Source organism: Seriola lalandi, unplaced genomic scaffold, assembly GCF_002814215.2.
Source record: "Seriola lalandi dorsalis isolate HSWRI2012SDOR001 ecotype SW California unplaced genomic scaffold, Sedor1 jcf7180002054861, whole genome shotgun sequence".
NCBI lineage: Eukaryota > Metazoa > Chordata > Actinopteri > Carangiformes > Carangidae > Seriola > Seriola lalandi.
In genome coordinates this window covers 878,405-905,787 of record NW_019525414.1, presented here as the reverse complement: position 1 = coordinate 905,787, position 27,383 = coordinate 878,405, and the positions used below count along the sequence as shown (strand labels likewise).

General features: G+C 39.4%; 1 protein-coding gene across 7 annotated transcripts in view; it reads left to right on the top strand.

Annotated features, from left to right (window-relative positions):
• The window catches only part of ubr4 (ubiquitin protein ligase E3 component n-recognin 4), a 54,209-nt gene that overhangs the window by 2,344 nt on the left and 24,482 nt on the right, over nucleotides 1-27,383 (top strand). For 2 of the 7 annotated variants that reach the window (XM_023427480.2, XM_087179702.1), the window contains exons 2-48: nucleotides 1,661-1,758; nucleotides 1,908-2,011; nucleotides 2,220-2,349; nucleotides 2,614-2,759; nucleotides 2,994-3,093; nucleotides 3,606-3,747; nucleotides 3,930-4,054; nucleotides 4,265-4,389; nucleotides 4,723-4,782; nucleotides 4,982-5,172; nucleotides 5,483-5,582; nucleotides 6,576-6,713; nucleotides 6,855-6,972; nucleotides 8,028-8,069; nucleotides 10,441-10,628; nucleotides 10,817-10,973; nucleotides 11,129-11,214; nucleotides 11,354-11,523; nucleotides 11,888-12,167; nucleotides 12,598-12,730; nucleotides 12,994-13,073; nucleotides 13,210-13,338; nucleotides 14,191-14,373; nucleotides 14,709-14,831; nucleotides 14,946-15,175; nucleotides 15,610-15,728; nucleotides 15,840-15,937; nucleotides 16,463-16,620; nucleotides 16,739-16,945; nucleotides 17,069-17,170; nucleotides 17,254-17,354; nucleotides 17,919-18,306; nucleotides 18,512-18,575; nucleotides 18,746-18,937; nucleotides 20,776-20,846; nucleotides 21,684-21,876; nucleotides 22,597-22,830; nucleotides 22,919-23,089; nucleotides 23,225-23,407; nucleotides 23,740-23,898; nucleotides 24,049-24,201; nucleotides 24,391-24,618; nucleotides 24,869-25,026; nucleotides 25,165-25,339; nucleotides 25,743-25,944; nucleotides 26,369-26,532; nucleotides 26,840-27,056. In XM_023427480.2, the coding sequence (XP_023283248.1) occupies nucleotides 1,661-1,758; nucleotides 1,908-2,011; nucleotides 2,220-2,349; nucleotides 2,614-2,759; nucleotides 2,994-3,093; nucleotides 3,606-3,747; nucleotides 3,930-4,054; nucleotides 4,265-4,389; nucleotides 4,723-4,782; nucleotides 4,982-5,172; nucleotides 5,483-5,582; nucleotides 6,576-6,713; nucleotides 6,855-6,972; nucleotides 8,028-8,069; nucleotides 10,441-10,628; nucleotides 10,817-10,973; nucleotides 11,129-11,214; nucleotides 11,354-11,523; nucleotides 11,888-12,167; nucleotides 12,598-12,730; nucleotides 12,994-13,073; nucleotides 13,210-13,338; nucleotides 14,191-14,373; nucleotides 14,709-14,831; nucleotides 14,946-15,175; nucleotides 15,610-15,728; nucleotides 15,840-15,937; nucleotides 16,463-16,620; nucleotides 16,739-16,945; nucleotides 17,069-17,170; nucleotides 17,254-17,354; nucleotides 17,919-18,306; nucleotides 18,512-18,575; nucleotides 18,746-18,937; nucleotides 20,776-20,846; nucleotides 21,684-21,876; nucleotides 22,597-22,830; nucleotides 22,919-23,089; nucleotides 23,225-23,407; nucleotides 23,740-23,898; nucleotides 24,049-24,201; nucleotides 24,391-24,618; nucleotides 24,869-25,026; nucleotides 25,165-25,339; nucleotides 25,743-25,944; nucleotides 26,369-26,532; nucleotides 26,840-27,056 (7,115 nt within the window). The remainder of the gene's footprint in view (nucleotides 1-1,660; nucleotides 1,759-1,907; nucleotides 2,012-2,219; nucleotides 2,350-2,613; nucleotides 2,760-2,993; nucleotides 3,094-3,605; nucleotides 3,748-3,929; nucleotides 4,055-4,264; nucleotides 4,390-4,722; nucleotides 4,783-4,981; nucleotides 5,173-5,482; nucleotides 5,583-6,575; nucleotides 6,714-6,854; nucleotides 6,973-8,027; nucleotides 8,070-10,440; nucleotides 10,629-10,816; nucleotides 10,974-11,128; nucleotides 11,215-11,353; nucleotides 11,524-11,887; nucleotides 12,168-12,597; nucleotides 12,731-12,993; nucleotides 13,074-13,209; nucleotides 13,339-14,190; nucleotides 14,374-14,708; nucleotides 14,832-14,945; nucleotides 15,176-15,609; nucleotides 15,729-15,839; nucleotides 15,938-16,462; nucleotides 16,621-16,738; nucleotides 16,946-17,068; nucleotides 17,171-17,253; nucleotides 17,355-17,918; nucleotides 18,307-18,511; nucleotides 18,576-18,745; nucleotides 18,938-20,775; nucleotides 20,847-21,683; nucleotides 21,877-22,596; nucleotides 22,831-22,918; nucleotides 23,090-23,224; nucleotides 23,408-23,739; nucleotides 23,899-24,048; nucleotides 24,202-24,390; nucleotides 24,619-24,868; nucleotides 25,027-25,164; nucleotides 25,340-25,742; nucleotides 25,945-26,368; nucleotides 26,533-26,839; nucleotides 27,057-27,383) is intronic. The other 5 variants (XM_023427482.2, XM_087179705.1, XM_087179703.1 and 2 more) reach the window with 4 other exon arrangements.

Here is a 27,383-nt window from a genome sequence, read left to right as displayed (position 1 = left end):
TGTACGATAGGGGGAATTGTTCCCTGTGCGTGATGAAATTTATTTATTCATTTATTTTAAATTAACCTTTATTTAACCTGGATGTGTCTTGTGAAACATTATCTCTTTTACAAGAGAGACCTACCCAAAATGACAGCGTAAGATAAGTTACATATAAGCGCATCATTTCTTTCAACAATTGCATATACCTTAATTTAGAAGGCTAGCAATTCTGAGCTAGCTGGTTTCAGGCTTATTGTCATTGTACCATTTTCCCCTGGACAGTTTATGAAACAGGTGTTAGCGCATGGATTAAGTGTTGGTGGGAGTTGCTTGTTTCCTTTTACCTTGGTAATGTGCAGCTTCTTTTTGGTCAGGTAAAATACCCAATCAGCAGTAATTTGTTGCTTGTTTTAGGAGAAGTAGGAGTTGAAGGAAAGCTAATTTTGTTTTGTAATTTTAAAAAGCAGAGATGTTTTCTGTGTATTTATTTGTTTTGGGGATTGTAGCAGCACATTGAAATAGTTTTGTATTGTCACTGGAATAGATTAATATATCGGATTATGCAGAGAAAAATTAACTATGTGGAGTTGGAGTATAGATAACAAAAAAACACACGGTTCATGTCCATATGAAGTACTTATGCTAACAGCGGCCTGGCAACACAGGTAGGTTTCCAGCAACACAGACAGCCTTCCTTCTACCTGGAAGAATGTGATCAGATCACATATTGGAGAGGTGTCACTTGCCTTGGGCCATTTGTGTCAATGCTGGAAAGATGGTGTAGGACAAGGCTGATTTCTGCCAGCAGAAACACTATTACATCAGAACTGTGTTTCCCTTGTGGAAGACTGCAGTTAGCCAAAGATCAGATCTGTCAGACATGTTAGAAAAGACTACATGAAAGGTGCACCAGAGGAAAATTCACAATGTTATGTCACTCTACTGACAGCCAGGACCAGTTCTGTTTTCCCAATTAATGTGATGTTATTAATGTGAGAGTCCATTTATCAACACTCTTAAATAATTAATAACAAACTATCATGGTTGATAATATGATATTAATTTCTCTATGTCCATCTGCAAAGCTAAACAGTATCCAACCACAAAATGAAGCAACAGACATAAACATCTAAGTATATATAAACAAAGGCAGACATAATGTCACACTATTTCAGGTATTACAATTTGCACAGTGTTAATTATGACATTTGCGTGTGTGTTTATTGGTTCTAAATTGTTTACTCGGCCTGCATTTTGGCAAAGAACTTGTCTGGGTTGTAGGATGTTCTTTGGCTCTTGCTAAATGTTATGGGTGATATTGAGTTCACTGAACTTTAGTGTTTCTGTCATAAACACCATGACATCGTCTTCTCTTCTTTTTATACCTTTATTGATAGCACAGTAGAGAGAGACAGGAATTGGGGTGGCAGAGAGAGGGGGGACATGCAGTAAAGGGCCGTCCGATGCGGGAGTCGAACCGGGGCCGACTGCAGCGAGGACTGTAGCCTCTACACATGGGGCGCCTGCTCAAACCACTGCGCCACTCGACGCCCCATGACATCGTCTTTTCTGTTCTCTCTCTCCCAACTCTCTTGTCCAGAAAGAAAATTGCTATGAAAATATTCTATGAAAATTCAAGTGAGAGCATTTAATTTGATATTTCACTTCTCATTTGCAGTGAATCAGACATTCTTCACCATGACAAACAGTATGAGCCTTTCTACTCATCATTTGTGGCACTCTCTGCACATTACATCACCACAGTATGTGGACAAAGTATGTATTTTTTCTTTTTTTCTTTTTTCTTTGATCTAATAGACAAGAATTTAATACTGCCATTCAGCCAGAATATTTGAATGTTATAGGTATTGTTTGTTTGTATTGTTTATTCTGGCCAGTAAATTATTATTGCTCTGTCTCTCTAGTACCAAGAAATCAGTTGCTGTCAGTTGCTGCAGCGTGCAAAGTGTTGATTGAGTTCTCATTGCTGCGCTTGGAGAACCCAGATGAGGCATGTGCAGTATCACAGGTAAGAGAAGCAAACTGAAGGGGAAAGGAGTATTATGTTGTGGGACTGTATTCAACAGATGATTTAGGTCACTTTTAAGGAGTTAGAAATTTTACCAAAGACAAATTCAGCAGTATTTTGTCTTTCTTTGTCTTTGGCTCAATTCAGGTATTTTTGAAATTTCCAACCCACCAGTTAAATCGAGTAATACTGTTCACTTTTTCCTCAGAAACACCTGATTCTTCTAATAAAAGGACTTTGCACTGGCTGCAGCAGACTAGATCGCACAGAAATCATTACTTTCACTGCTATGATGAAGTCTGCCAAGTTGCCTCAAACCGTCAAGACCCTTTCAGATGGTAAGTGTCCCTTCAGAGATGAACCAAATTTAACCAATACTTAATTGATTGTGACACAGCAGTAGCAAAATTATTCATTCATATCAAAAAGAACAAGTTATTAAAAAATGAAAAAAGCATTTTTGACTGAGTTTAGATTGAGTTTCTATAGTGATATTTATCCATACTGGGGCTGTAAAATTCCCATAGGCCCTTGTCCAAAACAAGAACTTATCAATGGTTTTGAATATTACTCAGAAAATGATGTTCTTGTTCATTTAATAGTGGAAGATCAGAAGGAGTTGCCCAGTGCTGTGAACCCAGAGCTTCGACAAAAAGAAGTACAAATGAACTTCTTTAATCAACTGACTTCAGTTTTTAACCCTGACCTTACCACCATCTTGGCCTCCCCATCAGCAGCACAAATGCAGGCAAGTGTTACAGACCAGCCCTCTGGCTGCCACTCCATTACTGTCATGAGAAGTCGACAGCTTAAATGTATCTGTTAACCACAACAGTTTGTTCTTATCAGTATCTTTACTGAAAATGAACTCACTCCTAACCTGTAATTTAATTAGCCTCAAACAAAACAGTTGCTCTTTGACTACAAACAGTTATAATAAATCATCATAATTGTTATGTTTATCAACTCTCTCCAATTACAGGCTGAGAGTGATTGCGATGACCAAACCACAGATCAAGCTGTTCAGGCCAAAATGAAAAATGCCTTTGTCTCTCAGAATGTGTCAAGCTTACAGGAACTTGGTAAGCAGAAACTTGTTACTTTATTGCAGGACAATGTTGGCTTATTAGCACTAAGGTTACAGTTATATCACATATATATTTTAGAAAGCAACCATAAATTAATATGCACAAATAATGTTCTCGTTTTTGTCTACATTGGCACTTGAAGTACTCATTTCTTTGTAATTATGTTTTCAGTTAAATTTTTTACAAATTGAATGGCAGTTTAGAATTTGAAGGGCTCTTGGTGTAATCCATTTGCTGACGCCACCAGCAGATACTGTTTAAGTGCATTATCTACTGGTAATTTACCAGAATCCTGGTTTAGTTCGACATTCAACACGACATTCAGTAGTGTTAATCTTTTACTTTCATAAGTGGAAAAATTGTAGTCTGGAACTCAAAATCTTTCAAGACCCATTCAACCAACCAAATATTTGTTGCTCTGGACATTTTTTACTGCCAAATGCTAAGTTTGTTTGCGTCTTTCTTTTCTCATTAGAGCTTTTTCTCCCCATAACTTGTATTCCCAGGTGGGTCTGAGAAGTTGCTTCGAGTGTGCCTCAACCTGCCCTACTTTCTACGCTACATCAACCGTTTCCAAGATGCTGTATCAGCCAACTCTTTCTTTATCATGCCTGCCACAGTGGCTGATGCCACTGCTGTTCGCAATGGGTATTTTTTTTATTCATGAGGTTAAAATATTCTTAAGTAAAGTAATATTATATATATTATTGTAATAGGATTTATTTTGATGGGGCAGTATCATCTGTTTAAGTTTCTCCATGTGTATTAGATGACAAGTGTTTTTCTCCAAAGCAATTACTTAACTTGCTGTACTTGAACCCCATACCCAGATTTCATTCACTGGTGATAGATGTAACCATGGCTTTGGACACACTTTCCCTGCCTGTACTGGAGCCCTTGACACCAGGGAGATTACTGGATATGACCGTGCTGGCTTTGAGCTGCCTCTATGCTGGTAGGTGGTAACTCTCTGTGGATAAAATAAAATGATATGTCCAGTATTCAACAAACAAACAACAACCATTTTCTTATACATACAACAAACTCAAGAGACCCTAAAGCAGCCTATTTCATCAGCAACTGAATGCAATGATTTAATAGTCATTCTTCGCACAGTATTGAAAGTTAAATTGGTAAATGTAAAAACAATTTTTTACCCAATTAGGTGTGAGTGTGGCCACTTGCATGGCCATTCTGCAGGTAGGAAGCGGCTTGCAGCTTCGATCTGCCTCCACTGGGACTAAAGAGGAGGACTATGAAAATGACGCAGCAACAATTGTCCAGAAATGTGTGAGTATTATGATTACAATATTCTCAAGTTATGGTCATGTTTGTTATGATACATTGTCTGGTGCTACATGGAAACTTTATTCACTTTCTACTCACAAGGTTTAACATAGGCTCTATTTACTGCTATCAAATAATGAAATAATTATGGGGAAACATATTTGTAGTCTGACTGTCTGCATAGAGATTATTGTATATATATATATATATATATACATTGCATCAAATCTCTGCCTATTGTTTTTTATAAGTGCTAATGACTGCCTTGCTGGAATGCCTTAACAAAATACAGCACGTTTAAAATGGTAACTAATGCAAAATTTGTGTTGGCAAAAGCTGGAGATCTATGAAATGATTGGACAAGCCATCAGCAACTCTCGCAGAGCTGGAGGAGAGGTGAGTGCCATGTTTAAGTACTATACTAGAATAGTCAAATAACACTACTACTTCAGTACCCTTGGATTTCCTTAGACTTTGCCAGAGGTTTACTGTTTTTGAAGCTAAAATAAGTTAAGAATTGTGTTTTGTGTAAAGGTTTCTGTGAATTAAATTCTAGGTGATTGGTGCTATGTTTTTTTCACTTTTTTGTATATAGCATTATCAGAACTTCCAGCTGCTTGGAGCCTGGTGCCTTTTGAACAGCCTGTACCTGATTCTTAACCTGAGTCCGACTGCCCTGGCGGATAAAGGGAAAGAAAAGGATCCTCTGGCTGCCCTGCGTGTCCGGGATATTGCTGCTCGCACCAAGGATGGCGCAGGATCGCCTAAGCTTGGTCCTGGCAAAGGGTAACTTCCAATGAATATGTCCTTGGATCTTCAGTAATTATGCTGTTTCTTTATTTGTATTAATGAAGGTTTTGGCACTGCTGCAATTAAATCTCTGAAATGTTTACATTTTATCACAGACCTTTAGTAGGTCACAAGAAAGAGCTATATTTAGAATTGGACTATTCTGGGTATAGAGAGTTTATTGGCTCATTTCTAAATTCAAAACACTATCTGCACATTCCTGATATTTATATTTATATATTTGTTTTTAAAAAGATCACTTGAAAATTGATTTCTCTTCATTAATTATTTTTTGTTGTTTCTCTAGACACCAAGGGTTTGGAGTTCTGTCTGTTATCCTGGCAAATCATGCCATCAAACTTTTGACTTCACTTTTCCAGGATCTGCAAGTTGAGGCTCTCCACCGGGTAAGTGAAGCACTTACTAAACATACCTATTTCGATACCACGGTAAAAAAACAAAACATAAAAAACCCCACAATAAATACCATGAACATTCCATGTACTTTCTGTTTCACTCCTTTATTGAAAAATAAGAATAAAAAAATAAAGAACAGTGGCATGTAGCCTTCAAGAATTTAAAATAAACAATACTGTGCTAAAATATACAGTCAGTCAACTTTTTATTGCAGAGCATTGTAATACTCTGAGATATAAAAATATGTACATATAATAGATATACCAATAAAATTAAACAACTTTTGACACTGCGAAAAAGAACAGTGGCATGTAGCCTTCAAGTATTTAAAGTAAACAATACGTGGCTAATATATAAGCAGTAAAAATTTAATTGCACAGCATTTCAACTGTTTTTTGGAAAGTGCACAGGCACCGTTTACAAACAGGCTTTTATCTATAATCAACCACTCATCATCCAACTTGAAAGAAAAATATTTCCATACACGACTCTTCTGGCTTTTTCTTTCGACGAGCCGAGGTGCTGCAGCTGGACCAGGTTGTGTGCCTGAACTTGTCGCCATCTTCCATTTGTTATTGTGGCTAGACTGCAGCCTAGTAGTGGACGTTCCTCATCCTCCTTTGGGCAGAGGCAGAGCATGTGCCGGAGAAACTGTGCTTAAATTTGTTCCGAGTCACTCATATGTTGCCAGTGATGCAGTAATTAGTGTTAATGTTCTTTTACACATGTTTTTGGTAGATTACTTTCACTTTTGAGGTAAGACACTTTTGCACCATGAGATAAGTTGCTCATACAGTTAAAGACATCCTGCTTGTGCGCAATTAGACCTGATGTGTTAGCGGGCGTGACAAGCATTCATTCAACTGCCTTCAACAGCAATTCTAGTTTATCAATTTTTATGGTCTAGAAAATGAATAAAAAGTGAGGGGTAAATGTGCTTGAAAAAATTGAGTTCATTCCAATCCCTCCATCTCTACCTGCAGGGTTGGGCGAGTGATGGGCCACCAGCTGAGCTCAACATCATGGCACAGAGCACTTCCATCCAGAGGGTCCAAAGGCTCATCGACTCTGTGCCCCTGACAAATCTACTCTTCACCCTTCTCTCCACTTCCTACAAAAAGGTGCTAACATTTATGTTCCTATTTGCATAATTGCCATTCATGTCTTATTATTCATTTCAAATTGGTAATGTGAAAAAGTGAGATGAAAGATTGAGAAGTGTGATCCTCATTTAAGACCACCGTTGTTTTTGCTGCTATCAGGCTTGTGTTCTCCAACGGCAGAGGAAGGGTTCAGTCAGCAGTGATGCCAGTGCTTCTACAGATTCAAACACCTACTACGAGGATGATTTCAGCAGTACAGAGGAGGATAGCAGTCAAGGTACTTTATCTTTCTGGATTTAAGCAAGTACATCAGCACTTTAGAAAGCTTCCATAAAATTGAAAGTTCATGCTAGCGTCTGCACCCACATAGCAGCTTTACGTTTGCTAAACAAGAAGAAAAATCATACCTCTGGCTGTTGTCTGGACATAGTTTTAACTCAAATCCTGGCTGTCGGAGCACAGATGATTCAAGACACAATGCACATATTTTTTGCACAGCATTGATGATGAAGTAACAATAACTTTAAAGGTCTACAGAATTAAATATTTTATTCAGCTTGAAAGGAACAGAAGACTTTGACACAGTAGGGGGAAAAAGCAGCTGCTCTGTTAACTACACCATTCTTATTAAATAATATGAATTTGTAGTTGCATATTGAAAAACTGCAGTGGAGAAATATGACTATACAAAAGACAGAAGACAGATGGCTATAGAGGGTCTTGAGTGAAACACAAACTTCAAACATTGTTGATAAAATCATGACTGTTATATTTTAGGTAGCCTTCGAAAGTACAATATACAGTATATTGATCCAAAGATGAAGTCTCATGGTCACTCGCATGCAAGTGCTCAGCTATATCAATATTACATATTACATCTAGTAAGTATTATAGTATGGACCATAAAAAGAAGGTATGGTCAGTGCATCATCTAATTGTTGATGTGATGGAGACACATCTATGTTCTCATCACTTAATGAGTAAAGTGCCCAACAAGCCAGTATCCCAAAAGTTTCATTTGATGCTGTCAAGGTGCTTCAGATATCTCTTCATCACAGTGTAGATACAGGTGCTGAAAGTAGTGTCATGCTTGTGTTGGATCTCTGAGCTAGTGTCAGTGCTGAGGTGTATCAGTGAAGTGGTGAAACAGGTGCGCTGTCAGTGGTTCAGTCAGGTTATGGCAGCAGTGGGAAGGGTAAACACATATACACACACACACACACACACACACACACACACACACACACACACACACACACACAGTTAAGTAATGCAATTTTTTGTCCCTTCATCACACAATGACAGTGTAGTTGACAGTGTCTACTATTTCAGCAGAGAGAAGACAGGAGAAGACAAGTGCAGCTTGTGTTTCAGGTCAGCAGTTTTCTGTCCTCAGGTCAAAGACTTGGTGTCCACTTCACTGTCCTAGATTCATTTTGTTATTGTATGTCTCACAATTTAAGCTGAGCTGTGGCCCTAATAGCTTAGAAAATAACAGAGCCACAGGTGAAGAGGCTTTGGCAAAATAGCCCTTACTTTGAAAGATGCTGGTGTTGTAATTGACATGAACTAAATCTAGATATTTTTTTGTCAAAGAGGTTCATCTGTGGCTCGCTGTGTTTCAAAGAATAAAACCAATGGTGACATGTGGGTGCTCATTGTTTAACTTGACAAGCATTAAAACCTCACAAGAGAGCTGGGTGACGAATGGAAAAGTCACTGATACCAACATTTACAGAAACTGACCAACTAAATTTCCTTCTCTCAGTGTGTTGAGTAAAATATTTTCCCAGGTGCTTTTGAGAGCAACCTACTAAAATCACCATGTCTTCCATCCACATGCCAATCCCTTTCCTGTAGTCGTTCTGTGCAATCATTGTAAATAATGCAGCTTTCGGCACAAGGAGGGCTAATGGTAATGCTTTAATAGGCTTAGATTGTGGATAAGGTTGGTAAGTATTTAAAATGATTGTGATATTGATATTGATTTTGTGGTCATATTACAAAGCCCTATTTCATATATAAATTTTTTTCTTTGGTCATTCTATTCTCCTTGTGATCGCATTAGTCATCACACATATCTGAAAATGTCTTAAATACCAAAATACTGTAGCACCCACATCAAAACAGTGGTATTATTCTTAAATACGACAAATTGAAGTGCTTGTAAACTATGGGCTTAAATACACTATGCTACGTCTTGCTGTCACCTGAAAAGTTGATTTTTTTTTTTTTTGTATGTTGCATGCAAATGTGAATATCAACTTAAAGTGATATTCTTTTAAAAATTGAAAGTTGTTTCTTGTTTTTGTATTTGAATTAATCTATACATATTTTAAATACTTTAACTGGCTACGCCTGCAGTCGGATGCTTCTCAATTCTAATCATAATTTTGCTATAGGATGCAACCTCTTTGATGGGGAAGGAGCCAGGGCTATAGTGAGTGGGGTGGGGTCTTAAAGAGGACACTATCTAATGATTCTATAGTTCTTTTGGGAAACTTCAATGCTGAATGATGGATTATGGACAGACCTAGAACGGGTTGATTGGAATGAACGTCCTGCCTGCTCTGAACCCGAGTGGTGCCTTGTGACCTCTCTGCTGGTCATGGACTGTCCATGACAAATGCTGCTAGTGCATAATGTAGTGATAGTGTTCTAGCCATATAATCAGATCTGCTGACATGTCTTACACTCGTGAAGATGGGAGTAAAGCTTTCATCTGAGTTTGATCAGGTGGTGGATGAGGATGCCAGGCACACTCTGTAAACCCAAATATGTTGTGTGGGTAAACTGAGAATATCTGGCAGAGCCCCCATCTGCCATGTCTCAAATTTGACCTCCAAATGATTTTTTTCCTGCATCCCAATGGGAGGATGGAGACATAGAATCAATGTGGCCCATGATTTAAAAAAAAAAAAAAAAAAAAAAAAGGCTGAGGGGCGGGTCCAAGTTTTGGTCAAAAGGTTCATGTATTGCATCAAGTGTGAACCTGACCCCCAAGCATTGTTTGTCTCATTGTTGCCAGGAGCACAATAGCATGTATATGAACACACACACACACACACACACACACACACACACACACACACACACAGATCCATCCAGATATGAAGTGAACATTTCATGCTATTTAAATGCTTTTAAACTTTGATTTACTCTTAATTAATTTAAAAAAAATTCCCAAACCATCAAAGTGAAAAGCACTCCATGTCCAAATCCTATGTTTCAATTGAAACTCTAGGATTCTGTTGAAGCTACACAATTGGAAAACCTTCAGAACCCATAATTATGGCATTTTGGCAGGATATTGACTATGAGAATGAGAATGCTGTTTCCAGCATCTACAGTGACAGAAACACTACAGCATAAACTGCATCATTATCATTTCACTACCTGTTTTGATGGCAGGTGTATTGGTGAAAAAAGAGGAAAATAATTACAATCACTGGGCTTTATCTCATTCTCAGTGACAACAGTTTTAGTGGGTATCTTCAAAAAAATGTTCTCAGAAGATAAATTCAGTTGTAGTCTTCTTTAAGTGGATATTCACCAGCAGAACCTGAGTATATGTTCACTTTTTACCGCAGTGTTTGCCTCTTGTCCACCGCCTGCACAATGTTGTAGGTTTCATGAACTAGTTTGAACCTTTTTACATTTTGATGACACCGCACACATCTCTTGTAAGTCGTGGAACGTGTCTCAGCTCCACTCTAAGAAATTCATATAAATATTTTTTTTGTAGACGATGACAGTGAACCCATCTTGGGGCTTTGGTTTGAAGAGACAATTTCACCCACCAAAGACAAAGTAGCTCCCCCACCACCACCTCCACCCCCACCCCTGGAGACATCTCCCAGACTGAAGAGCCCCAGTAAGCAGAATCCGAGTGAGAATGGCAACATTTTAGCTGGCCGTAAAGACCCAGAGCTGGTGAGGACTCATTTGTGTGTACCTGAAAACATACAGAATAATGCTGCAAGTCAATACTAAACAGTACATGTATCATTTTTAATGCTAACATATGCAGTATATCCTTATGATACTAGTAATGGGTTATTTAAGTTTTTAAGTTTTAACATGTGACAGCACAAACAACTCATATTTGCTTGTTCCTGTAGTTTCTCAGTTTAGCCTCCAGCATTCTGAACTTCATCACCACCTCAATGCTCAAGTCCAGGAACAACTTCATCCGCAACTACCTGAGCGTGTCTCTTACAGAGCAGCACATGGCTACACTTGCCAGTATCATCAAAGATGTGGACAAAGATGTCAAAGGTATGGCTGAAAAAAAAGACTGTGGATCATACAAATTATCTCAAATATTTAGCCCAATCCCCTTTTATTGGCTTGGTATCTAATAGTGGGTATAGTCCATAATTGGTTGACAGCATTGTACTCTGCTAGGTTTAATACATTCTGTTTCTGTCCAGGCTCCTCAGATGAAGTGTTTTCTTTAGCTCTGTATCATTTCAACCACACCTTGGTGACATCAGATCTTCCATCCCCGGCCTTGCAGGTGAGTGGAATTTGTTTGTTATTCCACACACACAAGAGAAAAAAGACTTTTGATCAAAAGTTGTTGTAATCAACTTAAGATAATGAGAATCGGTTATTCAGTGTCAGTGTCTTATTATTGTACCTCTTGTCATTCCCAGAGCACCCTTCTTCAGCAGTTAGGTGTTGCGCCCTTTTCAGAGGGTCCCTGGCCTCTGTACATTCATCCACAGTCGTTATCAGTCCTCTCCAGACTTCTCCTCATATGGCAGCACAAAGCCAGTGTGCAAGGAGAACCAGATGTGCCTGAATGTATGAAAGTCTGGGAAAGGTATGGCAACCATGGCATTCTCATCTAGCTGTTCTGTGCAATGGGGTTGTTTCCATTTTCTTGATGCTGTCACTATAATACATTCGAGATCAGTTTGTATTGAGCTGAACTACTCAAGCTGCTGTCCCTTTGACTGCTTCACTTTGGCATCCATGTTAAGTTACATAAATTTAAAATAGCATTTGAAGCTTATCAGTATTCCAATACAGTGGACTACTAGTGGGCTGTAGCTTGTAAAACCACACCTGATTTCTGGGAATGTATAGAATATTGACTTGTTAAAGTGTATTCTAGCTTACACTTGGACTGTTTTCTTTTTTCCCCTTTTCTTCTTTCTGCTACCTTTTACCTTCCTGTTCTCCAGGTTTTTGGGAACGTTGAAGCAACACACTATCCAGGGTTCCGTTCATGGAGAGGACGACCTTAATGTGGAGCACCTCCAGCTGCTGCTGCTCCTTTTCCACAATCTGTCAGAGCGTGGGCGACGGTCAGTCCTCACCCTGGTCACCCAGGCCATCACTGAAGTGGCACAGAGCAGAGACTCCCAGCTGAAGGCTGTGCCCCTCAACCTGGCCCGCCTGTTGCTGGTGTTTGACTACCTCCTGCGCCACTACTCCAAGGCTCCCTTGTACCTTTTCGAACAGGTTAATGCTTATTTTCTAATGGTTGTTGTCTTGTCCTAGATGGTAAATTGCACAAATAAAGTTTTGTTGTATTTATTTGATACGTAAATTTGTCACTTGATTTTTATCCTTATCAGCTAAAACAACATCGAATAATGCATTGATTTAATAATTTACTAATCCAGAGCAAATTAATAGATCAGCTCATGATTATAACACAAAGCTCAAAAATATCCACTGTCACTATCCCAGTAAATTGCTTCTTTGGAGCAGCTACTGGTTTCTCTACAAATAATATCACAGACTCAGACTAGTTACAGGAATAACATGGCAGCCAAATTAAGTGGTATTCAAAATAATAACTGTTCTAATGCTGATTCTTTGAATAAATATGTGTGGGACTTTGGTGACAGGAAATGTAACTACTCTCTACCATGAATATTATTTGTAGGTGCAGTACAACCTCCTCACCCCACCATCCTCTGGGCCAGGTTCTGTCCAGGAAGGTGGCAAACGCAGCAGTCTCCCTCTTTACTATGGATTCAAAGAGGTGGAGGAGAACTGGGCTAAACATTGTTCAGCAGGTAAGACCAATGAAGAGGATTTACCCTTTTAGCCACTGGCCAGAGCATGGTAGTATCTACAAAAACTCACCAGCTGCTTGATCTGTTTTTGCAACCACATTTGTTTAGGATTAAGATTATCTCAGTACTGGTTGTCTACACACCAAAGTCACTGGTAGAACAGAAAAACTAGCCACAGCCAAGATTCACCAGCATTCACATTGATGTCGGTAATCTCCCAACCTCAGCAACTTGCACTAACATTCATTTCAACCTTTTTTTAGATTCAAATGTTCAACCCAAATTCTACTGCGTTCTGTCCCCTGAGGCGTCTGAAGATGATATCAGCAGACTAGACAGCAAGGTGTGACCCTTTTTTTTTTTTTTTTTTAATCAAACAGTTGTGTGTGTTCTTGAGATGGGGTGTGTGTCTGTGTGTGTTATAAAATATAATTCATATAATTGTATATTATATAATTTTGTACATTTTTTTCTGATAGGTTTTTCCAAAGTTGTTCAATGGAGCAGTGAAATACGATGAATTGTATGCGTGGCTCATCTCACTCCTGGCAGCAGGTTCTCAGTTTGACACAGCAAGAAGACAGGAGAACAAGCCGATCACTCCTATGGTGAGAACACACCACATGAACAAACCATGAACTGTGCCAACAGGGTAAAGAAGTCCATGATGCTGGTGGCGTCACAGGTTTGCCCAAACTGCTGTAAGTACCTGTTGCCTGTAGCACTCAGTGTTGGGGAGTAATTAGTTACATGTAAGAGAATTACATAATTAAAACACGGTAGTGTGTTACAGTTACGTAGGGGACAAAAAATGCAATTAAATTACAGTTTCAGTTTATTCTCAAAATTAATTGGGGTTACAACTGAATATATTCTTTTTAGTAAAAAGCTTACATCTAGAATCTATCATTCTGTTGCTCTGCATCTTTTGGCCAAGCAGGAATGCCTTTTTTTGGCATACGTGCTGACATTAGGTTGTTACGTTTCCACATGACACCAACAGACTAAATGAATGGTACTGAAAAGTGATCAAAAGGTAATCAAATGATTTAAGTGAGATTACTTTGAAGTAATTAAAATGGTTTCATTACTTATAACATTTTTAACAGGTAATTATCTATAACCTATAACATTTCAGAAAAAACCTTCCCAACACTGGTAGCTTTTTGTTATTAGCTCACTGTGTCTCCACCTTTATTTATCATTCCCTCCCAATATTTAAAATTCAAACACAAACAAAATGTCTGTCTTGAAGTAAACCACTTTTCACTAAATTAGTCGATTACTAACTTTCTGTGTGTGCTTCAAACAAAAGCATTCCAGTGGTTTTATTTCAAATGCCTTTCAATGTGAGGACGACCGGAATGTGTCAAGTTTGAATTTATAAAAGCTTAATGGCAGCAGACATCGGCTCTGACAGCAACTGACTGCAATTGGTGAATGTTTACTACCTTGCACAGGAGGCCTGCTCCCTTCAGTACTACTTCCTGGTACTGTGGAGGATCCTGGGTGTTTTACCTCCCTCAAAAGCCTACATGGAGCAGCTGAAGACTGGCTGCAGCGATCCCAGTGAGAGCGACATCCTGCACACACTGCGGTGGTCCTCACGTCTCCGGGTATCTACCTACGTGAATTGGATCAAGGTCAGTTGACAGCTGAAAGTACTACTTTATTAGCATGGAAGGTGCCAAAGTAAATAAATTATTATTTTTTTTTTTTTTCAAATTAATATTACATTTGACTTCTCATTGTCATTTTTATGATATTTTGGTTATCTTACATATAATTATTTTGCTTTTTGAAAATAAACTAGTCGAAACTTGATGTATTTGGAAAATGTTTGACTTTTTGGTTTCTGTCTGACTTCAAATTTACACTATCTTCTGTACCCTGTCCTTAATCCTGTGATTTAATATCTTTAATAATTTGTCATACTCCTGCATTTTATGTATGAATATGCCTATGCCATCACTGACAGGAACACTTGGTGAAGCAGGGAATGAAAACAGACCAAGCAGCCTCACTAGTTGAGATGACATCTGCTAAGTGCAGTACTGTTAAATACGATGTGGAGCTAGCAGAGGAGTATATTGCAAGACAGGTAATGATTGCAGCATAGTCACTGATGACGTGCATATGTATTGTTGTTCAAAGATTTGAACTTTGTTGTCTGTTGTTTGTTGTCTGTGACGACTTGATTTTGCTTTTGTTGCAGATTTCCACCTTCTCCTGTGTAGACCCAAATGTTATTCTTCCACTTAATCAGTTACCCTCTCTACAAGCCATCTATACACTGGATGCAGTCATCTCTAAAGTGCAGGTTTCCTTAGATGACCATCTATCCAAGGTTGCCATTGAGGCAGACACCCACAAATCTTCTGAGATCACAAAGAACCTGCTGCCAGCCACACTACAGCTCACTGATGTTTACACGGCCTTCACAAGGTGAGTAAAGTTCATTCAAACCACTGTGTTGTGTTCCTCTGAACATGTGACAAGCTGATTCAGGCCATGCGCCCAAGGATGACTGAATGAATGATTGAACTTATTTTATAATTTAAGAATACAGATTAAAAGTAGTTATAGTTGTTGAGGATTAAAACACAAAAAACCCTCAAGACTTCCACATGATCCTCCACATGTAACAAACGGCATGACAAGAACAGTAGAGGATCTATCTATATGTACCAACAAATACAACCAAAATTTATAGTGGTGAAGTTGCATGGACTACATGGACTGAGCAAACAGCATTCAGGTTTTACATACATTACTGAGAAACCATCTTTTTGCATTTGTGTCTAGAAAACTAAAATAATCCATCTGTTCTGTAAACCCTTATCTTAATCCAATTATTAAACCAAACTTGTCATAAACAGGTCTTACCTACTAATGAACATCCCAGAGGAAGGAGAGAACAAGCTGACAGATGCCAAGCTCCAGGGTTACGCCGCAGTTCTGTCTATTGGCTCCACTCGCTGCAAGGCCAACATGCTCGGTATGTGGAAGAATTACTCAGAAATAATATTGTTAAACAGAAGATTCACTTTCCCAACTTTTCTTTATACTCACTGTTTTAACCTGAGCCTTTGAAAATGAAACTTTCCAGGTCATAGTATCATGCAGAACTTACCATCGGCTGTCCAGACAATATGTGAGACTTGGAACAGCATCCACACCAATGAATTTCCTAACATTGGCTCATGGGTATGTGAGTGAAGTTGGCTGTTATGGCTCAGTTAAACACTATCCCTCTTTATAAGCACCTTATGAGGAATATAGACAATTAACTCACCATTAAGTTTTTTTTGCCTTTATTTTACCAGTGAGTTGTTACTTTTAATTTAATATTGTTTGTACCACCTGCACCTTCTTTAATTCTCAGACTGACAACATGACCACAAAATGCTACCTCCTCACATTATGCTGTTGGCTTTGGCTAAGCCGTGTTCAGAGCAAATACATTTTTTTATTTGCTTTATGTGTTATTTTATTTATTAATTTCTTGTTTTTTTGAAACATTTGTTGAAACTTCCATTTTTAAACATACGGTTTAATATGCTCTCCTGGTTTAGTTTATTTTATTTTTTTAATTTTAACTTGTAGATCTTATAGAGACATTAAATTCTTTAAAGAATTTAATAGATACCCCGCCCTACTCAACATGTAATATTAAAAAAGAATTGTATCAGCAATTATCAGACTAATAGCCTGGTTTGTTTTCTCTCTCAGCGAAATGCCTTTGCCAATGATACCATTCCATCAGAGAGCTACATCAGTGCCATCCAAGCAGCTCACCTGGGCACACTGAGTTGTCAGTCCTTGCCTCTGGTCTCTTCTCTTAAACACATCTTACTCTCGCTGGTTCGCCTCACTGGCGACCTCATTGTGTAAGAGCTTGCAAAATCTGAATCATTTCACAAATAACCAGTAGTATGTGATGAATAGAGTTTGTTACTGAAAAACCTCTAATTGCCAGTTAATATTGCTGTATGTTTGTCTCTTCAGCACGGAGGAGCTTAATCCTTCTCAGGTTGTGCGCACCCTGCTGCCGCTCCTCCTGGAGAGCAGCACAGAGAGTGTGGCTGAGATTAGCAGCACCTCACTGGAGCGCATCCTCGGCCCATCAGAGTCAGACGCCTTTCTAGCTCGCATCTACGAGCGTTTGGTGACTGGATGTTACAACATCATTGCCAATCATTCAGACCCCAACAGGTATATCTTGTTAAAACCGCATTAAACAATATATTTGAATTAACTATTTTATTTGCCTGCACTTTTGATTTTTGTTTGTTTGCATTTCATTGCTCTTAAGCCTTTTTTTCTCTGATTTTCTAGTGGTTTGGATGAGTCTGTCCTTGAGGAATGCCTTCAGTACCTTGAAAAACAGCTTGAAAGCAGTCAAGTCCGCAAGGCCATGGAAGAGTTCTTTTCATTCAGGTTTGTGCTCAACTGATAAACCAGTCGGCATTTTTACACATTTATACATCTACTTCACAAATTTTTTGCTCTTATTTTTCCAGTGGTGAGCTCGTCCAGATTATGATGGCAACAGCCAATGAAAACCTGTCAGCCAAGTTCTGCAACAGGGTGCTGAAGTTCTTCACCAAGCTTTTCCAGCTCAGTAAGTTTGTTGTTCATTTCAGTCAAAAAAACCTATCTAAAGGCTTGGGTATACTTAAAATGGAATGGCTTGTATGAAGGAACATATAAAGGCAAAAGTGTTAAGTGCTGCTGTAGTTGGCCCAATTTGAAGGTGGAGTGAAAAGCCTGCTGTCATAAAGAGGGACGAGAGGCCAAAATTGTACACACATGTTGAGACAAGCTCTCCTCAAAGGCTTGCATGTGCTGCACTCTGTTGCACACATGAAAAGTGGTGGTGCTTTTGTGAAGAATGCAAAAGTTTGAAAGCTTGAGAGAGAAGGTCAGAACCTACATACTTTGTCACATCGACACACCTGGCCAAGAGCTGCGTTAAGTGGGTGTGCTTGTCCGATCATTTGTGTTGGAAAGTTACATAAAATGTCAGACACAGCCTCCTCTCTGTATTCTGATGTCAGAAAGATATGGAGGTACAACAAACACTTAATTTAAAGTGTCAAGAATCAGAAATCTTGAAAGCTGGAACCTGCAGATGTATCACATGTGTTCGTAAGCTTAAATCTCATGGTCATGTTGTTGTCCTCAGCGGAGAAGAGCCCAAACCCCAGCCTGTTGTGCCTGTGTGGCTCTCTGGCCCAACTGGCCTGTGTGGAGCCCTCTCGACTGCAGTCCTGGCTGACACGCATGACAGCCACACCACCGAAGGATTCAGAACAGCTGGAAATAGTGCAGGAAAACCGACAGCTTCTGCAGCTGCTGACCACTCATATTGTGCGTGACAACAGCCAGGTGGGTGAAGGAGTTTGCACTGTCCTCCTCAGCACACTCATTCCCATGGCAACAGACATGCTGTCCAATGGGGACGGAACAGGCTTTCCTGAGCTCATGGTCATCATGGCCACACTTGCCAGCGCCGGACAGGGGGCCGGCCACCTGCAGCTGCACAGAGCAGCTATCGACTGGCTGACCAGATGGTAAGAAATCAGTTTCATTCACATGCTGTTCCCTGATTTATGCTTTTTTTGGCATCAGTGCTACGTAGAAAATTCACAAGAAGAATTGCTTGGTAAAAGGCAATGCATGTTAATGGTTAATTCTCTGCATTGGGTGACCTAACCTGTTACCCATGGTCATGCAGCAGTTACATTTATTTAAAATTGCTCTAATTTTCCTCTGCAGCAAAAAGTATTTAACACAGAAGAATGTTGTGGAAAAAGTGAGCACAAACGTATCCCAAGGAAAGGTATGTTTTTATATTTATCAGTATATTGTAACAAATTATAGAAGTACCTTATAGATTTGACTCCATATAGATGTAATTGCATTTTAAACACTGACCTAATTTGTTTCCAAAGGCATTAGCATTTTAACCAACTTTAATGTAATTGACGTGCACTTGTTCCTTGGTTTTAGCATGCAAGCATGCTAGAATGCTCCTGCCACATCATCTCCTATCTGGCTGATGTGATGAATGCCTTGCGGCAAAGCAGTGGACAAGGCACCTCAGCAATGCTGATGGAGGGAGAAGAGAAGGCCATGGAAGTGGACTCAGACTGGGTGGAGGAACTTGCAGTAGAGGAGGAAGATTCCCAGGCAGAGGACTCTGTGAGATCTCACTCCTTTATGTTACTTTAAACCAGTTTTTTAATACTTCCTGCTGAAGGCTGACTTTGATGTAAAGTCCCTCAGGTTGTGGTGCATACTATGCCTTGGCCGTTAGTAGGGCTGAACGATTTGGGAAAATAATGTAATTGCGATTCTTTTTTTCTTTTCTTTTTTTTTTTTTTAACACCAATATTGCGATTTAATATGCAATTCTTTTTTAGAGTTCCTTATCTTCTGTATTATTCAACAAACACAAGCAATAAATTATTCTATATTATGACTAACACAATATTAGATAGATTAAACATGAACTCTTCTTTCCTGTAGGACAGGCCTATATGTCATGATGAAATTAGATGATGCATGTTGATATGAATGACATATTTTTATTTAACTACTTCAATCACAGTAGTATATTGACTTAGTTTAACTTTAACTTTAACTAACAGCCTTGTAAGCATGTAAAATTGTCAGTCATCATGCAGACATGGTTCTTTTCATGGAGATCCCAGCTGGTCGAAGTCTTCATTAATGAAATGCACCGTAAGACTCTGATAGGGCTCCGCTGTATGGCTTGACCACATGTCATTTGTAGTAGAGAAAATCTCTGCGACTCTCATTGTGTTTTTGTACATCTCCGGTCTGACAACCTGGCTAAAATATGTGCGAGAGGGCATGCTGTACCGCTTATCCACTGTATTGATCAAAGCCGTAAACCCAGGCTTGGTCACCGTGCTGAGAGGCATCGTATCTTTCCCTATGAACTGTTATTCCCTGAGTAATTTCCCCGTGCCGTTTCGAATCACGTTCATATGGAGTTATGCTTTCAAACACTTCGGTCAGTGATCCTTGTCGGGTGGTATTTGGCTTACCGGACACACTGGTGGTCGGCATTGTAGCCGTGCAACTATGATACATGGCTTTGTGCTGATACAGGCGAGTAGTGTTGCCTTGTAACGTAGCAACAGTAGCAAGGCAGGTTCTGCACAATACCTGACGCTGTGCAGCATATTCCTTTGTTAAAGCCAAAACACTTCCACACAGCCGATGTACTGCTCCTCTTGACACTAAAGTTTCCTCAGTGCCAGGTTCTGTCGAGCCATAGGCCATTATACAACAGGTCAAAGTGTAGCGTGCCAAGCTGTTGCTCCCTTTTTAGCTGACTGCTCTTGCGTGTCCCGTGACCAGAGTGTAATCGCAGCCTTTGCGGTTTGAAAATCAAGTTTTATCATATTGGGATATTATCGCATAAGCAAGTAATCGTTCAGCCCTAGCATTTAGTCTAGTTCATGGCACTGTCCAGAGCAAAAATGACATAAGGATACCATAACATCATGGAATTTGACTTTATAGGAAATAGAAAGCATTCCCTTTATCCAGAGGCCACGAATTCCATGATTGTGATTCCTTTACTAATTTAAATGCAAAGGTTCTGTAGAATCATAAGCAGTGAAGTGCACCACTTAAACAGTTTAATTTGGTTGGTACATTTTGAAGCAAGTAAAATTATGCTTCAATTGTTCTACCATGTAGCATATTCTAGTTAATCTGCTACATGTGTTCAAATTTTTTAATTTCTTCACTGTCAAAGAACAATATTAGAAGAGCTTAACACATCCAATAAGCTGAGTTCATGTAGATAGACTTGAGTGCACAATGTGATCTGCAAGTACCTGACAATATAATATTAAAATTCTGTACCACTTGGGTTTCACTAAAACATATTCAAGCTATGCACTGTTTTGTCACATTTCACATATCACATTTTTCTATGGTTTTTGCTCCATCATTCTCTAGATGGAGCAATCCATCTTAACATGTGTGTCATTGTTTGACAGGATGAAGACTCCCTTTGCAACAAACTCTGCACCTTCACCATTACTCAGAAGGAGTTCATGAACCAGCACTGGTAAAGAAAAGTTTATTGTTCCCTGTGATTTCAGTTTTAATCCTGAATGAGATCAGAGGTTGTTTCTATCTTTTAATCATGTTCAGCTTAAGGGAAATTTCAGTCTTTTGGTACAAACTAGAAGGCTGTTAGATCTGAAAATAGATTTGTCGCACAGGAAACATTAACTAATACCAGGAAGCCTTCCCTAAATCAAAATAAAAAAAGAAAATTTGGGCCATAAAAATCACAGTAGGTTGACATGAATCAGAAGTTGTTGACCTTTGTTATAATTGATGGAAACAGGATAACTCCACACTGATGACAGTCAAAAAACGATACATAGAATTATTTTAATTAGTATTATAGTTAAGCGTTAGGTAGATGAAAGGAAAAGTAACAATATGTGTTAGTGACACATTTTTCTTAAGCATTGTGTTTCTTTCCTGTTGTGTTAATGTATTAGATTGCAAACAGTGAAACCAACTCTAGGAGTTTACTTAGTATCCATTGTACTGCTTAGTTTCTGATTTTCCAGCACCTGAAGGCCTTGATGTAGCTACAGTCTCTACTTTTAGAGTCTAACCCTAACATGACAGCAGCATCTGTAAGGATTTAGTTATCTGAACCCAGGTATTGGAAAATAATCTGTATGCTTATCTTTAGAATGGGATTATATTTGCTCTATCTCTGTTTTGTACATACACAAATGAGCTTTAGATGTTAGCATGATAAAATACCACTTGTGTGTCCTGTGATATATGACTCCAAACATAATATACAAAATAGAGTATGCAGGTGACACCCTGTAAATGATGTCCTATACACATTCTTGCCCTGTTCCTTTTCATTCTGCAGGTACCACTGTCATACCTGTAAGATGGTCGATGGGGTAGGTGTGTGCACAGTGTGCGCCAAGGTCTGTCACAAAGACCATGAGATCTCCTATGCCAAATATGGCTCTTTCTTCTGTGACTGCGGTGCCAAAGAGGATGGCAGCTGCCAGGTGAGACCGAATACCTCAGGTCATCATGGGAAGAGAACAACAGCGGTAACTTTGGCTTGCAAGTCATTCCCCCATTGACTTCCATCCAGTCATTTCATTTGGTCAGGGTTATAGCTAGCCCACACAAGTGGCCAGAAAATGAGAGAAATCATGTTACAAATGTCTGTTGTCAACATTTTCTGTACTGAAAAGGCCAGCTTTCCTAGCTAATCTTAAATGATGGGTTTTTGAATGTGCATGTGATGATGAACAAACCATCAACTACATTTTACCTTCAGTTTATTGTTAGTCTGTTGTATGATAGGCCTTTTGCATTCTTTCTTTGTGTTTGTTCTTCTGTATCAGTCTTGTGATTATATTTTGTTAGATGCATTATGATTTGAACTATCCTGCAAGGGCATAATAACGTGAAAGTATATGCTATTGGTATTCAGGAAATTCCATTTATGAATCCACTTGATAATTGTTCCAGTGATATCAAAGGTCTGTTTTAATCTGTGATTTTTGTTTGCCTGTGGAGGCGGTTCAGATAAAGTGCATCTCCATCCAACACAATCTCTCTGACCAACCTTTTAACTATACACTCCACTTTGTGGAGAAGCTAGGAAAGTGAAAACAAAAATGAGTTATTCTAATTGTAAAGAAGTTAATCAGAGATGATGCTCCCATGTGAAAATTGTGTATTTGATATTAAAGTTTATATTGATGTGTGTATGGACACTGTTGCTGTTCTCACTGCTTTATTTTATGTTGTATCATCTGCAGGCCTTGGTCAAACGCAGCCCCAGCAGTGGCATGGGCTCCACTCTCAAAGAGTCTTCTGCGTTCCAGAGTGAACTGCGTATGCCTGAGAGTGCTATCCGCCACCAGAATGCCTCACCCTCTGACAAGGGCAAGGTCACAATCTGTGATGGCAAATCTGGAGACGAGGACAGACCTAAGAAGAGCAGTGTGTGCAAGAGCATTGAGGGCTGCCAAGAAGAGTTGCTAGCACAAGTGGTGAGAGAAAATATGTTTAAGATTTCTTTTACATGCTCAGCACTGTACATTGTGTGACTCACACTTTTGGATCTCTTTTTCCATACAGATGGGATCATCCACTGCAGCAGTAATACTGGAGATGCTCATGTTTCTCATGGAAGCCATCCAGACCAACTTCCAGCAGGCATCAGCAGTGGGAAGCAGCAGCCGGGCTCAGCAAGCCCTCAATGAACTGCACAATCAGGACAAAAATGTAGAGATGACAGACCAGTTAATGGTATGATGATCTATAGAGTTTGGAGGGGTTAGGAAAATCATTTCTTTCCATGATCCTTTATTTACACCCATTCAGAAACTAGAAATTCTTTATCCTCTGTGCATTAGTGTTCTTATCTGTGGCTCTTTTCCTCAGGTGCCCACACTTGGCTCTCAGGAAGGAGCTTTTGAGAATGTTAGGATGAACTATAGTGGTGACCAGGGACAAACTATACGCCAGCTCATCAGTGCACATGTCCTGCGCCGTGTTGCCATGTGTGTCTTGTCCTCACCCCATGGCCGTCGCCAGCACCTTGCAGTCAGCCATGAAAAGGGAAAGGTAAGCCAAACAAACTAGTTCAATTGTTTTTGGTTCCCTTAAAGGAGTTTGAGAGGAGAATTCTTTGCTTCACAGCAAAACTAGCAAACAAAGCTGCACTTCTGTTAATTATATACAGTTGCAACTAATATTTATTTCAACTCCATTTATTGTGCATATCTGTTTGGTTTTCTTTAGTTATATATAAGTACTATATAAATTAAATGTATGACTTTTGTTATGATTTTATATGTAAATCATTGAAGCAGTTTTTTTTTTTAAGTTTCATCACCAGTTTGCAGTGTCTTCCCTTTTACAACACAGCATAACCTATTTTCTCTCTCACTGGACAGATAACAGTTCTCCAGCTATCCACTCTCCTGAAGCAAGCTGACTCGAGCAAGAGGAAGCTAACACTGACTCGCCTGGCTTCAGCCCCAGTCCCTTTCACTGTCCTCAGTCTCACAGGAAACCCTTGTAATGAAGACTACCTGGCTGTGTGCGGCCTCAAGGTCAGAAAATCAGTTTTTATTGTAGTAGTTTAATTGTCTTGCAAATTACACAAGAATATTTAACACAAATTCTTTTTTGTATGCAAGTGGCTGCTATAGAGATTTGGTATTTGACTGACTTATGTTTGTTGCTCTTTCATTTTTTCCCAGGACTGCCATGTACTAACTTTCAGCAGCACAGGATCTGTGTCAGACCATCTGGTGTTGCACCCACAACTGGCTACAGGCAACTTTATCATCAAAGCCATTTGGTTACCAGGCTCGCAGACTGAACTTGCCATCATCACTGCTGACTTTGTCAAGGTACTGTATTTATTAAGAGAAGAGGTGTATTTTACCTACTTTTGAGTTAAGATTATTGACTTATTATTGGTGTTTTGATTGATTTGGGAAGACCAGTGCTAAACATAATGACTATGATTATGCAGTTTTTGCATATTGAAAAAAAACACTTACATAACTACTTGTCTATTTGTCTCCCTTGTTTAACAGATATATGACTTATCAGTGGATGCCCTGAGTCCAATGTACTACTTCCTGCTGCCAAGTTCCAAGATCCGTGATGCTACATTCCTTTTCAATGAAGAGGGGAAGAACATTATTGTCATCATGTCTTCAGCAGGTTACATGTACACCCAGATCATGGACGAATCTAGCAGTGCCCAACACGGCCCTTTCTATGTCACAAATGTTCTGGAGATAAACCACGAAGACTTGAAGGTAAGTGGGATGTAGGACATAGGCCATGAAATTATATTGTCAAAATGTTGTGCAGAATAACATCAGCAGCAAAAGACATGATTGCTTGCTACACTATTGCCACCCTACGCTGCATTTCTGCTGTAATTTTTTGTTTGGTTGATTTCATGTTTACACACTTTCAACAAAACACAACTCATATCAGTGTTTCCTGAAATTGCTGAATGGCAGAAAGCAATATTGAGGTAAATATTCCTGTGTGTGACTCCAGGATAGCAATGGGCAGGTAGCCGGCGGCGGTGTGTCGGTCTATTACTCCCATGTGCTTCAGATGCTTTTCTTCAGCTACAGCCAGGGAAAGTCCTTTGCTGCCACAGTGAGCCGTAGCACCACCGACGTGCAGAGGCTCTTCCCCATCAACATCAAAGGGTAACACTTCTTCAACACCGTATACAGTCTCTTCACTTCCTTGCCACTGCACTGGATCTAGGGGAAATTAATGGGTAACTGTAAGGAACTGGAACTATATCTCTATCTCTCTCTTGTCCTCCTTCCTGCCTTCTTTAGCTCTAATGGCGGTAGCAGTAAGATGTCACCTGCTCTGTGCCAGTGGTCTGAGGTCATGAACCACCCAGGCCTGGTGTGCTGTGTGCAGCAGACGACAGGCATACCACTGGTCATCATGGTCAAACCTGACACCTTCCTCATCCAAGAGATTAAAACTCTGCCAGCCAAAGCTAAGGTGATGGACATTTATTGTACTGAAGTGTAACTGTCACTCGCAGGTTAAAACTTAGTAAATAGTGCCTCAGTGTTTAGAAACTGCAATGTATAGAAAAGAAAAAGGAATGCCTATGTGAAAAGGAAAGAGGATGTCTCTCCAAGTACAGAGTTCCAATTCAGGCGAGTCTGTTGTGTGTACATAGGAAGCATTTGTTCGTTGGGGTGAAACCTTTTTATATTACTATCAAATACATACATTTTGGGAAACTGGTAACACTTTACTTGGACGTTGATCAAACACAGTAACAGAACATGATACAGGTGAAATTACAGAAGTAATTGTGGAACCTAGTGTCCTAATGTCATCTACTGGGCTGATTTTAGGGCCATTTCCAAAATTTAACATTCAGTTATTTCCCCAGATTCAAGATATGGTAGCCATCCGACACACTGCCAGTAATGAGCAACAGCGCACTACCATGATTCTTCTCTGTGAAGATGGGAGCCTGCGGATCTACATGGCCAATGTGGATAACACCTCCTACTGGCTCCAGCCCTCACTGCAGCCCAGCTGTGGTATCAGTATCATGAAGCCGGTCCGCAAGCGCAAAGCGGCTGCTACCAGTGAGTTTGAAGCCTATAAAGCACAGCTATTATTAATCACCAGGGCCATAAGCAACTGGATCCCAACATAGAGAAATAACATACACAATGTTTAGCAGAACAATGTGATCGTCACATCCAAACAATGGCTGAATATTTGCCTAAATGCCTGGTTAACCACTGCTGACAATTGAATAGTAACCCTAAACCACAACACACCTCAATAATATTTTCTCTTATTTTCTATTTTCTGTCAGTTGTTATGGCTTCAGCTCTCTTGTTTTTGAAATTCCATATCAATCCAAGGTGTAATCCAATTTTCATTAGAATTTCTACGACTACATTCAGTGGTTTAGTTTGTGTTTGCAAGAAAATGCTTACTTCTGTACCACATTCAGTGTCCTTGCAATATGTTAAAATTTTAATGTAATGATTTTGCTTTCAGCCACCCGAACCTCCAGTCAGGTGACATTTCCAGTGGACTTCTTTGAACACAACCAGCAGCTGACAGAGGTGGAGTTTGGGGGCAATGACTTGCTGCAGGTCTACAATGGACAGCAGATCAAACACAGGCTCAATTCCACTGGGATGTATGTGGCCAACACAAAGGTAGGGTTATTTTAACAAACTTTTTCTTATAAAGTGAATTACTTCTGTCAGTCATCTGGGTGCTTATTTTATGTTACTTTACACTATAAGCACAAAGGATATGCTGTAAATGAGTAATATATAAAACAGCTTAAACTATGTAAACTAAATATATAATGGGACAAATGTGAACCTCCATTTCACAGTGGAGCTTTCTGGCTAAAATAATAATAAACATATTTAAACTGTAGTTGTAGTGATGTGCTATTAGATAAATTATGTAAACACTTAAACAGAGGTTGTCATGATTCTGGTTGTTTCCTTCTAGCCTGGGGGTTTTACGGTGGAAGCAGTCAACAACAACAGTTCGATGGTTATGACAGGCATGCGGGTGCAGGTGGGCACTCAGGCCATTGAGAGGGCTCCTTCCTACGTGGAGGTGTTTGGCCGAACCATGCAGATAAACCTGACAAGAGCCCGTTGGTTTGACTTCCCCTTCACCAGAGAGGAGGCCCTGCAGGCTGACAAGAAGCTGTCTATCTTTAGTAAGAGCGAGAGTGTGCTATGATCTCACTATCTGGTTGTTTGTTGTTTTATTGATTTTTATAGCTTCTTTATTGTAAGTTACAGGATTTAATGAATAAAAGTGACACTAAAAGATCACCTTACTGCAAATATTAGTATTTTGTGACATGTATCTGTGTTCATTTCCACCTGAACCTTTCAATACCAAGATTCCTATATGTCACAATGAAATCAGTTTGACAACTCACTTAGTGAAATGTCATGCAATACCTCAGCATTATTAGAAACTAGAAGAATGTTATTGTTTGTTGGTCCAAAAAGACCATATGCCAACTGCGTCATTGACA